General features: G+C 44.6%; 1 protein-coding gene across 2 annotated transcripts in view; it reads right to left on the bottom strand.

Moving 5' to 3' along the window:
• Nucleotides 1–13359, bottom strand: part of Kdm2a (lysine demethylase 2A) — a 74011-nt gene continuing 60652 nt past the window's right edge. For both annotated transcript variants that reach the window (XM_028771290.1, XM_028771291.1), the window contains 8 exons: nt 12220–12489; nt 11779–11910; nt 10457–10546; nt 7873–8582; nt 5913–6076; nt 4531–4689; nt 3858–4073; nt 1–3071 (listed from right to left, as the gene is read on the bottom strand). In XM_028771290.1, the coding sequence (XP_028627123.1) occupies nt 2890–3071; nt 3858–4073; nt 4531–4689; nt 5913–6076; nt 7873–8582; nt 10457–10546; nt 11779–11910; nt 12220–12489 (1923 nt within the window). In that variant the 3' untranslated portion in view covers nt 1–2889. The remainder of the gene's footprint in view (nt 3072–3857; nt 4074–4530; nt 4690–5912; nt 6077–7872; nt 8583–10456; nt 10547–11778; nt 11911–12219; nt 12490–13359) is intronic.

Here is a 13359-nt window from a genome sequence, read left to right as displayed (position 1 = left end):
TTTCTTTTTTTGTCTTTTAAAAATTTTATTACACAAATATCTCCCATTCCCAAGTGTCAGAAGAAAGACATCTTTGCGCTTTCTAAAACCAAGTGGGGAACTTTTAGAAAACAAAGTCCAACTAGCTTTCTTCCTTCCCTGACCCAAAATAATGCCAATATGTCAGCTGGTGGCCTAAGACTCATTCCCTTAATGCTTACATTTAATTTAAAAATCTTAGCACAACATTGGAGATCGACTCTAAATAAGCAACAAAAAATATATATTTACAGTATTTCCCACCCCCCGGAAAAAACCAAACCCTTTAAACATAGTGACTTTAGGAGTTTTATTTATTGAGCAGTTATTTTTTAATCACCAAGTGATTTTATATTATATATATATAATTATATATATATAATTTTCTTCCTTTCCTTTGTGGTTTTTTGCCCCAGTACATGGAAAGATGAAGGCAGAGGTCTGGTCCTGCAGTCTGAGGCCAGGCTCTGGCAAGACCACAGCTAGTAGATGCAGGACTATGAACTTGTGTGTTCTATGTCCTCAGAGACACTTCTCTCTTTTGCAAGGACCAACTCTCACCTCTAAAAATCATTCTCCCTCATAGTCCTAAAGAAAAGTAAGACCCAGCAAGGGCTTCAGTCCATCTGCCACCATCCTGAGCTCCCTTTTCAACTGACACATTTCTGTGCAGTAAAACGCTGTTTTTTTTCTAAATCCAAATGCAAAGACCAAAACCCAGACAAGCCATCAGCTTAGACATTTCTGTGGATGAACTGTCCCAAAGGTCAGAGGCACTCTCCCGGCACAATCCCTGCTCTGAAAGGGTCTCTCCACCTCCCCTTTCATAAAAAGACAACAAACAAAACTTAGTATTTTAGTATTTTCCACAGGAGCAACCAAAAAGAAAAAAAAAGTCAGGAAGCTTCTAATTATAGGTCATTAATAGGATTAATAAGGTTTTTGCTCAACACCCAGGGTTCTTTACAGAAGTTCCCCCAACTGAGGCACTCTGGAATAAGTCACTGGCGTTTCCTCAACATTTCAGTCCCAGAATTCTGGGACCCGAAGACCAATGGAATGGCAGAGGGTCAAGGGAACAGACTGCTGTTTTTAAGGTGCAGCCAAGAGAAATCAGCAGATTGGAAGAAACAATGCCACCCCTTGCCAGAAACCCAGTTTCCCTGGAAAAAAAGTCTGGTTATTGCCAGGGTCAAAGCTGGGCTGAGTGGCAGAGGGGACACTTCTGCCTCTATTGCTTTGGCAGTGGCAAGGGTACAGTTAGCATCTCTCCTTGGGCGGTCACATTTCAGACTCATGGTGCCCGGGCTCTGTCCCCTCCTGATGGAGTTTAGGAAAGTCTGAGGCTAGATTACAGGAAATGGGGTGAAAAGTTGGAAGGGGTATGTTCTGGGTTAAGAGAAGGCGGGGCAAGGCTGTGCTATCAATTATCAATCTCCTATAGATGGGGAGCAGAGTGCAAATTTGCATGTATCACTGACAAACTCTGGCCACAGGCCTCTGCTGAGCATCTCCTCATACCCAGAATAGTTCTGACCTCCTTCCTTCTTTCTTTCTTCCTGCCTTTCTTTCTTTCTCTTTCTTTCTCTCTTTTTTTTTTTTTAAAGTGCAAAAAGCTCTCTGCTGCCCTAGAGAGAGGATCTTTGGACAGGCCGTTCAATGCAAAGTAAAAGGGGGCAGCTGATGGGGCTTGAAGAAGGGCAATGGAGGAGAGGGAGACATCATGCTCCCCTCCTTCCCTGCACATATGTGCAGCACACTTAGTCAGACACACAGAGGCACATGCACACACACTTCCAAGGTTGCAGGCAGAGGGTAGGTTTTCAATCAGGACTCCCCTTAAAAGGCACCAGGTCAGTGAGCTGCTAGGTTATACACAGGCCTGGGCTCAGAGGGCCATGCTAAACCAGAGCCCAGAAAAGCCTGGCTTGGAGGCAGGTGGGGATTTAAGCAGCCTTCTGTTTCCCCCACCTGGAGAAACACGCTGCTCCTTCTGAGGACACAAACTCTGGAAAAGCCCTGCTCAGGCAGGAAAGAGGACAAATGGAAAAGGGCAGTTGGTGGGCAGCAATGGGAGGGAAAGGGTAATGATGCCTGTCTTAGAATATGCCTGGGTAGCAATGATATGGGCATTTCTGGGGGCAAGTTCCAGCTTCTCCGAAGAGCTTTTGATAACCCCAAGTAAGTGCAACAATGGACAAGTGGGTGACTAGTGGAAAAGTTCAGGGTGATGGCAGAATGGAGACTGTATGATATGAATGAGTGTTGGACAGCATCAAGCTCAGGGACAAGAAAAAAGGGCTCTGACAGACATGGAACAACGCTTCAGACAACTCACAGCACCAGTGAGACCTGCCAGGCCTGGGGTTTCTAGGGCTGTTGGCTCTTCCTGCAGAAGCCGGGAGAGTTTAACGGAGGAGAGATGCGCAACGGACACCATGAGGAGAATCTGGCTATGGAGGCAAAGTCGCCTTCCTCCCTAGAGTTTGCTTAGAACCAGGCACTGCTGGGGACTATGGATGAGAAGGGAGGGTTCTTGGCCCAGTGCAGGTGAAAGATGCACAAATTCCCCCAAACTGAGAGCCCAGCTTCCTAGCTGGCAGACAAGCAAGCAAGCAGGTACTGGGATAGCACAGCCTGTGCTTTCTCCTTGATCAACCTCTCCTCTCTTTTCCTTGGGAGGGAGAGGAGCAGGCAATAACCTTGATGTCCATCAACCTCTCTGCCCCACCTGTGGGAGAAGGGCTCAGAGAAAAGAGAGCAGAGAGGGAATGTGTCGTTGGCCTCAGAGCCTGCGTAGGGTCAGGGAGAGACTCTCCTTGGTGGGAAGGCAGGGGAAGATTTTCCTGATCAGTCTGGGCTGAGCATGTCTTAGCTAATCTTCTGTATCAGTTTCTCATCAGACAGGCAGTAGAGGCTGTTGATGGACAAGTCTGAGATGAAGTGCTCACAGGCTTTTCTTGTGATCTGTTTGCATCCTCGAAGGTCAATCAAGGTGACATTAGCAATTCGCCTTAGGAAGAACAGGGTCTGGTCTGTCAATTTATTGCAACCTGTAGGCAATATGGCCAAGAGAACAAAGATCACAAACACAGTCACAGAGGCCCGTTTCTGCTACTCTGTTATCTCAGTATCTTTCTCAGTGCTCTTTTTGTCACCAAGCAGAGATACCAGGGTTACCATTTACTAGTACTGTGGCCCCTTGCTGCCTGCCTCTAAGGACCATAGGCAAGCGAGCAGTACCAGGGCCATCTAGCTGACCAAACTACAGCTGGACAGCAGCCAAACATGCAGGTGCCGGCCTGTACTACCCACCTCAGAGTTCTTTGGTTAAAAAAGGAATAGAGAAGTCTCTTATTCTCATGCAGATACAACTTTCTTGTTTTGAGAAAGTCTCTCTCTAAGAAGTTCTGGCTGGCCTTGATCTTATAGAGATATGCCTACATCTGCAACTCAAGTGCTGGATTTAAAAAGGTGTGTGCCACCACAACTGGCCAGATGTAAATTTTTAAAATTTATTCTATGTATTTTTTTGAGACAGGGTCTCACTCATAGCTCTGGCTGACTTCAAACTCATCTACCTTCCACTGCTTCCAAAACACTGGGATTAGATTAAAGGTGTTTGTCACCATGCCCAGCTGCAAATCTAAAAAAAAAAAAAAAAAAAAAAAAAAGTTGTTTTGTATTCATACGTGTGCATGCTGACAAAAGGCTAGACAGTGTCAGATCCTTAGGCACTAGAGTTACAGATGTTTACGATCCAGCTCTCTATCCCCATGCAGATATGGACATGGTTCAGAAATCAGGGACATCACCTCATGTAAACAAAGATAGCATACCTGCCATATTGAGCTCTGTAAGGGAGTATCGAGTGGAAGACCCGACAGCAGTTAGTAGGTTGGAGGACTGATCTGTAAGGTGGCTGCAGTGACTGAGGTCAAGTCGAGACAAAAGGGGCATGTGGCGAATGATGAGTCGGAGAGTGGCGTCTGTGATGTCAAGGCCTGCCAGCCGGAAGTCAGTCATGTTCCGGAGTTTGCTTCGATTGTCTTGACCTGTACAGGCAAGAAAAGAACTTAGATCAAAACTTTGAATTCTCTACTAAAGCCCCAAGTGGCAGCACTTATGTACTGGTCAGGACTCCCTTGACAGGGTTAAGCAGAACTGCCCACACTCAATCCCTCCTGTAGGGAGTGAACAAAGTACAGGGACGTTTCTAGGAAACAAGTTTTCCATCTTCTTAGTGTCAGAGTGTAGGCCTCACTTCCAAAGTGATGTGTGGAATGGGTCTTCTTTCCTCACAGTCCTGTGATTCTGTTGACACCAAGCATTACTTCTTCCTGTTTGCTGAGTTATTTGCTTGTACATAACCAGCTCTTATACATGGACTGCCACTGCACTTTAGCCTTATATACTTCCAATCTTTCATAGTTTAATTCTGAGAACTTAAGTTTCAAGCTCCATCTAAAAAGAAAGGTCAAGACAGGTAAGTGAGGCAGGCCCAGAGCATACCTGGTTTATCTGTGGGTGGAGTCAGCAAATCCCGAATTTGTGGGTCTTTAATTCCTACTGCCCACCGAAGATCAAGGGTCCTGAGAAGGGGGCAGCTGGAGGTGCTGAGGGCAGATACTGCAGACCAGGAACAGCCTGCTAGGAGGAGGTCTTTTAATCCTGCAACAAATGGAAAAAGACATACAACATACTCTACTTATAAAGAATTCAAATCCTCAGTTACCAGATGTTCTGAGCAAAACGAATGAATCTCTAGTCTACTGGGAGAGGACTATGTTCTAATCTAGTAACCAAGTCTAAAGATTCTCATGGTGTCAAGGCCTCCAATTTAAAACTTTTACTTTGGTGTTAAAACCAATCTGGAACACCAGATGGTAGTGTCCCACACCTTTAATTCCAGCATTCAGGAGGCAGAGACAGGCAGAAAACCTAGTCTACAGAGTGAGTTCCTGGACAGCTACACAGAGAAAGTCTGTCTGGAAAAGACAAACAGACACACAAACACAACAAAAAACCCAAATGGTGGAATTGGGTGTGGTGGCACACACTCAAACCCAGCACTCCGAAACAATAGGAAGGCTGATCTCTTTTGAATTCTGAAGAGTTCAAGGGCACAAAGTGAGACCATCTTGAAACAAAATGCATGCACACACACACACACACACACACACACACACACACACACACACACCAACTGCCGGGCACTTTAGGGAGATGGCTAAGAAATTCTAAGTATTTACACTCATTGAAAAGATCAGAATTCATATCCCCAGAAACCACATAATGCCAGGTGGATGTGGCATCCTGCCAGTAATTACAGTATAGAAAGAAAGAGCAGGGGATCTACACAAGCTGGATAGTAAGACTAGCCATATCAGATGCAAATTCTGGGGTGTCTGTTAGACCCTGCCTCAACTTTTGAAGTAGAAGATTGCCCCAAGGTCTCTAGTATCCATGTACACACAAATGCACATTCACCTACATTCATACACATGAAAAGAAGGAAAATAAAGACCCGTTCACTAAGTTTCTACTAGAGCATTAGATGCTGTATAGCTTCTGTCTTTCTGAAACCTTAAGATGCTGAAGGGCTAACAAAGAGCTAATGGAAGCAAAATCTGACTCAAATTTCCTCTTCTATGCTAAGGAAATGTGCAGGGCTGGCAGTAGCAACCTAACCTCATTCTCTCTGTATCTAGTGCAGTCATCAATCCAGTAATGCCTTACATACTGGCAGTTACAATGGCCCAACAGTCTTGTGTACAGAACTGCTTCCCCAAACTGCATTGCATCAGTTCTAAGCAGTACTGACAACAGCCTCATGTTTCCTGCTGGTCCTCCGGACCCTAGGACAGTAGTAGCAGGTCTGCCTGTTCACCTACCTGGCAGCCTATTGACCAGCCAGGTCAGCTGCTTTTTGGAGATGTTAGTCCAACTAAGGTCGAGGCTCACTGGCTGCCTCTTGATGATGCCACTGAGAGCCTGGGGTACGATGGCCTTACACCTACTCAAGTCAATTTTTGTCCAAAGTCGTTTATCGCAGCACCTGTAAGAGGGAAGAGAATTTAACTAACGTGATATTCCTGTTAAAGATGCTCCCAAGGCACTCTGCTAGAAGGTTTCTGGTAAAGGCTCAATACCTGAAGGTCCTTCTTGTAAGTTCTCCTATGAAAACCAGAAATAACTGTCACTTTTTTACCTCAGAGTCAGGCAAAAACTGTCCCTCCCCCTTAAAATAACTAGACACTTTGCAAATCGAGGCTAGGCTGGGCATGGTTTGACAAGTTGACACAATAGTATGCTGTATTCTCTTCCTTTGTACTAAAATGGTATGGCTCCTATTATACAGTGTACAGAAACATTTAAACAATTTTTAGAAGTAGACTTTAATCTTTAACTTGGTTTTAAGATTTTGACTTCTTACTGCCTAGAATTTCTTAGCCTTCTTCTTTCCCTTGTTAGTTATAGTTACACGGGGCTGAGGGAGATGAAGAATGCTACCCATCACCGCATCTTGCCTTGAGCCCATTACTGTCTTAGGGCAAGTGAGGCGCTCTATCAGTCCAGACAGCTCTCTTCCACCCTAAGGCATTTGATTTCCTGCTAGCTTAACATTTAGCCAGTCCATCCAAAACTGAGAGGCCTTTCCACCACACTCTACAATGTTATTGTCTCTACTCCTGAGCTCAGCCTGCCTAGCAGGACTCAAGGAAATATGTATGAGTCTTATATGCCTTGGCCTGGAAACCAAGGATTAGAGAAGACGACTAGGAAGCCTACTTGCTTGACAAAAAGAAATTAACATAATCTGGGCAGAGCACATAAATTCTAAGTCAAGAAGTCAGATTTGTATTGGCAAACGTATTATAATTGACAAAAATCTGATAGCACACCAAATGTTGATGGTAGGAGTCCTTAAATAAAACAAACAAACATACATACAAACATATCTCAGAGTACACTGCTAGACCCATCTCAGAGGCTCTTATTTAGTAGGCCTGGGGATCTGCTTTTCTTCTTATGCTTTAGCACAGATTGGTCTGGAGCTACATAGCCTTTGCTCACCCCAAACTGCAGATCTTCCTGTGTCTCTTGAATGTTGGTATCATAAATGTAACACCACACTCTGGCATAACCATACTCTGACAAGTTTCCAGACATATACTGCTAGTCAAGACATCAAATTTTGGGAACAATAGTAATAGTGACCAAAATAAAAATTATACAGCCTTATAGAAAACCTCACAATGCTCCATAGCAACCTCTCCATTCATTAGCTCTAAGGATTTTCCCACTAAAGGTCTGTTGAACTGGAGGAGTAATGTTCTGTTAGGAGAGATAATTAAGTCTCAGCTTCAGGACTGGGCTCTGCTTGTTGAAGAAAGGAATAATTCAAGTTTGGGGATTATTAAAACTGGAAGCTAACACTGAAGGGGAAACCAGAGTGAACCTTCAAATTCATTTTGGAAAGTTTGCCCACTCCTCTTGGTGCAATCACAGCTTGTCACAGACTCTTCACCAGCAAATGGTAGGTCAGGGGAGGGAAGACAAGCTTACAACCTATAAGACCCTAAGTTTTAGCACAAACTGTACAAATCCATCCTTTAAATTGGAACCCCTCCCCCAAGCTGAGACAGGGAAACAAAGGACAGGCAGGAGAGTCAAAGGTTCCAATTCCCCTAACATCTGCAGGTACAATGGACTACATCTTTAACAGCACCTAAAGAGCAGGTCTAGTTATGCCTGCTGATATTAAGGTTCACATAGCCAATATAAAGGTGCACACAGAAGCCCTGTCAACTACCCCCTGCCCCTGTTCCTGACCCCTGCATCCCTGCTCACCATTTATACCACGTCTTGCACACTCGCATACATTCACAAAGTTCTCTGCGGCTGAGGTAGCGGAAGACAGACATCCAGACCTCCCGCTGCATCCAGCTTTCGTCTCCATCCTGAGCCCAACTGCCCCGGCCATTCAGCCTGGCCGCACCCCCCTCCTCTGCACTGTCATCTTCCTCCTCCTCCTCCTCTTCCTCCTCCTCTCCCCCGAGCCCCTCCTCATCCCCATGATGGGGGTTTCGGGCTGGGCAGTGCTGCACTAGCACGCGGGGATTAGGGCGAAGGTTGGCAGAGGAGGCCGTGATGGCCTGCAGCTTGGGCACAATGGATGTCCCGTGGAGCTCTTTGGTGGGCCTCTGTAGCGTGACAGTGAGGTACGATCCCCGGATCTTGGCTTTCTCAACTTCAGACAGCTCCTTTTTGCCGCTGGGATTGTTCTCCTTTTCCCGTACCATGGTGCGCTCTGTGGCTTGTAGCCGCAGCAACTGCCGCCGTTTGAAGCGTTCATCACGGCTGGCACTGTGGTGGTCGCTGGGGCCAGCCCCAGGGGATGACCGAGTCACCATACCCCGGGGAGAAACCGGGTCATGGATGAGCTGCAGCATGGAAGTAGGTGAGTGAGGCGGGGGTGTGAGGGGCTCCTCGCAGCTCCTCAGGGGCCGTAGGACTTTGGCTTGTACAGCTTCTTCATCACTCTCTTCTATTTTCCGCTTCTGCAAAATGCATAGAAAACAAACACCAGTGCTTTTTTCCCCCTAAACCCTTTAAAATAGTAAGTAGAACCTAAGAGAAGCCAGGCCACTGCTGCCTAAAGGGGCTGTTTCCTCAAAGCTGGTGATTCAGACTGCCAAGATCAGCAACTGAGCTCACACACCCAGGCCACAGAATGCTAATTTCAAAACACAAAATCCTTAAATGGTCACCTGGGAAAATTACCCGCGAGAAAAGGTTTGTGGCCATGTACAAAGGAATGAAATCTAGAATATAAGGCTCCTCGATTCTACATTCTATATCCATTGCACCTCAATTTTTGGGTAACTCTTTGATATAAAGGCTATTTTAGCATTACAACTCTACCACTTGTGTAAACTCTGCAGTATCTCAATCCAGTTCTGTGTCAGGAGCCATGCCACTGCAGAGACCTCATTATGATTATGGGTGAAGAATCCTGCAAGGCCTAGACCTCATCCTGTAGTACCTGTGCTTTCCAGAAACTTCTCCTTTCCTGAGACTACCCTTGGCTATGCTGAGACTCAGTCAACATATGCCACTAAATATCCTATTTTTTTTTTGTTTTTTTTTTTTTTGTTTTTCAAGACAGGTTTTCTCTGTGTAGCCCTGGCTGTCCTGGAACTCACTCTGTAGACCAGGCTAGCCTCGAACTCTCGAACTCAGAGATCCGCCTGCCTCTGCCTCCCAAGTGCTGGGATTAAAGGCATGCGCCACCACTGCCCGGCTCTAAATATCCTATTAATAAGTCAGGTTTTCCACAAGGAGATAGTCCGTCACCAGCAACACTCTTGGTCTGTGTTTCTTTTGCTCTTTACGCTCTTGGTTAATACTGAGGCCATGACCATCTTTGTTCTAGAGGCTGTTTTGCACAGAATATTAAAATGTAGCAAAACGCCAGGCAGTGGTGGCGCACGCCTTTAATCCCAGCACTTGGGAGGCAGAGGCAGGCGGATTTCTGAGTTCGAGGCCAGCCTGGTCTACAGAGTGAGTTCCAGGACAGCCAGGGCTACACAGAGAAACCCTGTCTCGAAAAACAAAAACACAAACAACAACAACAACAAAACAAAAACAAAAATGAAATCTTAACTAAAATTTCAACTGCCACAGAGTCCAAGTGGAAGAAATAAAAAGATAAGCAATTTCCTTTAGGCTTCTTCCTCATGCCTGTACAGGGTCCCTGAACTGTCAGGAGGCAGCCATCTCCTGGGTCTGTGCTCTTAGCAGATCTATCCTTGCCAGCTTGAGTAACCAGAGAGTCCTTTTGGCATACTGATGCTACTGGTGACCATTAGGGCAACAACCTTAGCTGTCCTGGGCTAAGGTCATGAAGCTGGTCTCCACTCTCGTAGAATGGCTGCTTCTGAATTGCACATTTGGGTGCGTGGGGCAGGTAAGGACAAAGAACTAAAGATGACCAAAAAAAAAAAAAAAAAAAAAAGTAAACCTGCTTAACTGGAACCTCTAGGATATGAATCCAGTAAGTGACAGCCCCACAGGCCAAGGCTGGCTCCCCTCTAGTTACATTCCTCAGGATAAAGTTGCATACCTAATTCTCCAACTCAATAGCCCAGGGATGGTCCTGCCTTTCTAGTACCCTAAAGAATAAAAAGGACATCAGGACTCCCAACAGTTATTTAGTAATATAAAAATCAAAAACTAAAGACAAAAAAATACAAAAGCAAAACAAACAAACAAAACCCCAACAAACTGAAGGAGGAAGGGGAATAACCAAAATGGGAGGATAAAAAGATGTCAAATAAACAAAACCAAAATACTCTTGGGTCAGAGAAAGTCCTTGGATACTAATTGTAAAGGCCAGTGCACAGCAACCTACCAGACTGAACATTTCCTTTACCTGGGCTTTTTCCGAGCTGTCTTCCTGGTAACACTTTGGACACTCCCAGCAATTTGGCAATTCCTCGTTAAGCAACCCCTCTCCATCCATCTATAGGCAGATAGTGATGTTTTAAAAAGTTATTTCTTCCGCCTTCTACATCAACAGTAAAACGGGTAGGAAAAAACTGGAAGAGTCATCCATTTCTAAACATACTGGTCTACATGGAAATTAAAGACTGAGAGCTAATGAGCAACAAACAGTGCTAACGCTGGCTTTCAGCCATCTCGATTCTTGGCTGCTTGACCAAAGCTAGGCTCCTTGAAGAGACTTTTCAGGGTCTGGGCCAGTTTAGATTTGAGTTTCTTCTCCTAAATATCTTATGTCAATTAACCAGACCTGATCTTGCTATTTAACTAATGGGATTCAGAGATCAATATTTCAGTGAGTCAGTGTTCTCAACTGTAAAAATATAAATTCATGTAATAAGGTATCAACTCAATTGCTTGAGATACAATAACACAAACCCTGGTTTGTGGTAAGAACTAAGTTCAAAGCGTCTATAGCTAGACACAGTGGCATTTGCTTGTAATTCAACACTTGGGAGACAGAGGCAGGATTATCTCAGAAAATGTAAGGGCAGTCTAACTTACAAATTGAGTTCTGAACGAGCCAGAACTACATAGGGAGAAATGTCTCAATATAAAAGCATATCCACACACCCACACACCAACCTACCCACCTTTGAGATGGGGATGGTGGTGTCTTACTATGTTACCAAGGCTAATTTCACCTAAAGGTAATTTTTCACCTCAGAGTAACTGGAATACAGGCATGTCACCGTGTCAGTCACTCATGTACCTGAGACCTAAATTTGACAGATCCAACTTCAAGGCTGTGTTCCACCTGGGGCACTTTAGGAATACATAATTTAAGCCCTATCATATGATTCCACCTTTGAGGTTACATTCTAAACAACCCCCACCCCTACTCCAACCACTTTTGCCACCACCCCCCCTTAGCTTATATACAATGAAGGATGTAGCAGAGACATCTAGGAGCTTGAAGCATCCTCAAACATGTCTTCTAAGTTTCATTACAATGGCCTGGAGACTTCCAACACACTGTCCAGGGCCCTCTGGGACACGTCCCATGGTCTATTTTGTATATCATTCTCTCCTTAAAAATTATTAGACAGCCTGATACACAGGAGACACCTCAACAATGGTCTACTACTGTTCTCCACTGTGACTAGGCAGCTGAAACTCCATAGTAGGGATAGTAACAGCCTCTCCTGACAGGTATTCCACTCTCTTGTCAAGGGCCTTTAGGCATCTATTTACCTGGAGGCAGCCAGGATGAACTATCTCGTTGCAGATGCAGCATTCCATGAGTTTCTTTTCAAAGTCCTGTGTCTCTTCATTCTGATCTACTTCTCCACACAGAGAACACGTAACTGAATGAGGCAGTCTGGGCTACAAGAAGACAAAGGTCAGAAGACCAGATTTTGAACCTTTAAATTTCATAGTCCCTTTTAATGAAGATAGGAGACTTGGTTCACTTGGGATGTACAAAGACAAGGTAGTAAGCAGAGGGGGTTTTGGTGGGGAAATGACTGACAAAGACTTAGTTGCCTAGGAACGAGACCATCAGAGGCAATTAATTCACTCTTTGTTGGCTTGTCTTTTCTTATTAAGATAACTTCCTTCTAAACTCATCTTAGCTGAGTCTCCCTGACTTTATATATCTTTACATACACACAATTTTTTACCCAGATCACTTACTGCTAAGCACTGTCGGAGAACACAGGATTGCTTCATGCGTCCAGGCCCACCAAATTTCTTCATGTCCCTGCAGTAGTGACAGACTCCACATTCTCCTTGCACACATGCTTTGCATTTCCTACAGCGCACTCTTCTCCGCCTGGCTCCTGACACAATGGGGGAGGCTGCAGCAGGCCTTACAGGTGTTAAGCGTGGAGCTGGCTTCATGGTGTGAGGCTTTGTGATGGGAATTGTAGGAACCCTCACCTTAGGCCTGGTAGGGAATTTAAGCTGGAAAAAGAAAGCAGTGAGGTCAACCATATCCAGTTGCTCTCAAACTGAAGAGGGCAGAAGATCACATGGTAATGTGCCTGGCCTAGGACTTGGCAAAGAGATGTCTGTAGGCAAAACTGGCCACAGTAGATTTTTATAAATAAATCTTTATAAATAAATAAATTTTTTATTGGAACAAAGCCAGGCTCATTTATGTATGTATTATCTATGGCCTCTTTCTTCCTTCCTTCCTTCCTTCCTTCCTTCCTTCCTTCCTTCCTTTCTTTCTTTCTTTCTTTTTTTTTCGAGACAGGGTTTCTCTGTGTAGTCCTGGCTGTCCTAGAACTCACTCTGTAGACCAGGCTGGCCTCGAACTCAGAAATCCACCTGCCTCTGCCTCCCAAGTGCTGAGATTAAAGGTGTGCGCCACCACCGCCCGGATCTATGGTTATTTTCAAATACTATAGAACTATGGACAATTTGACTGTGTGGCATACAAACATACAGAATCTCAACACTGACAGAAAAATTTGCTAATTCCTGTCCTAACACTCTGTTGTCTCTTTAATTTACAGAGTTGTTAAGACTTGTTCCTCCCTAAAGTTTTCTGGGTTAAGTGTTGATGGTACTGATGGTAACTCAGAATAAACCCCTAAACAGGATGGCAAAAATCCTAGAAGGTGAAACTAGTCTTATTCATTATCACTCTAAATGGAAGCATACCCGACTTGTGATACTGTATCTAATAGATTTAAGTGTGGGGTAAATTTCAATGTTTATGATTTTAACATGTGTTTATTCACCTTGTTAGAAACCTTTTCAAGGATAAGAACCACATCTTTTATTTCTTTAGTTTCTTATTATTTCTCAAATAATTTTCTGACATGA

This window comes from Grammomys surdaster, unplaced genomic scaffold (assembly GCF_004785775.1).
Source record: "Grammomys surdaster isolate TR1022 unplaced genomic scaffold, NIH_TR_1.0 205, whole genome shotgun sequence".
Classification (NCBI taxonomy): domain Eukaryota; kingdom Metazoa; phylum Chordata; class Mammalia; order Rodentia; family Muridae; genus Grammomys; species Grammomys surdaster.
Note: the sequence above shows the minus strand (reverse complement) of the source record. Positions and strands in the feature narration are given on the sequence as shown.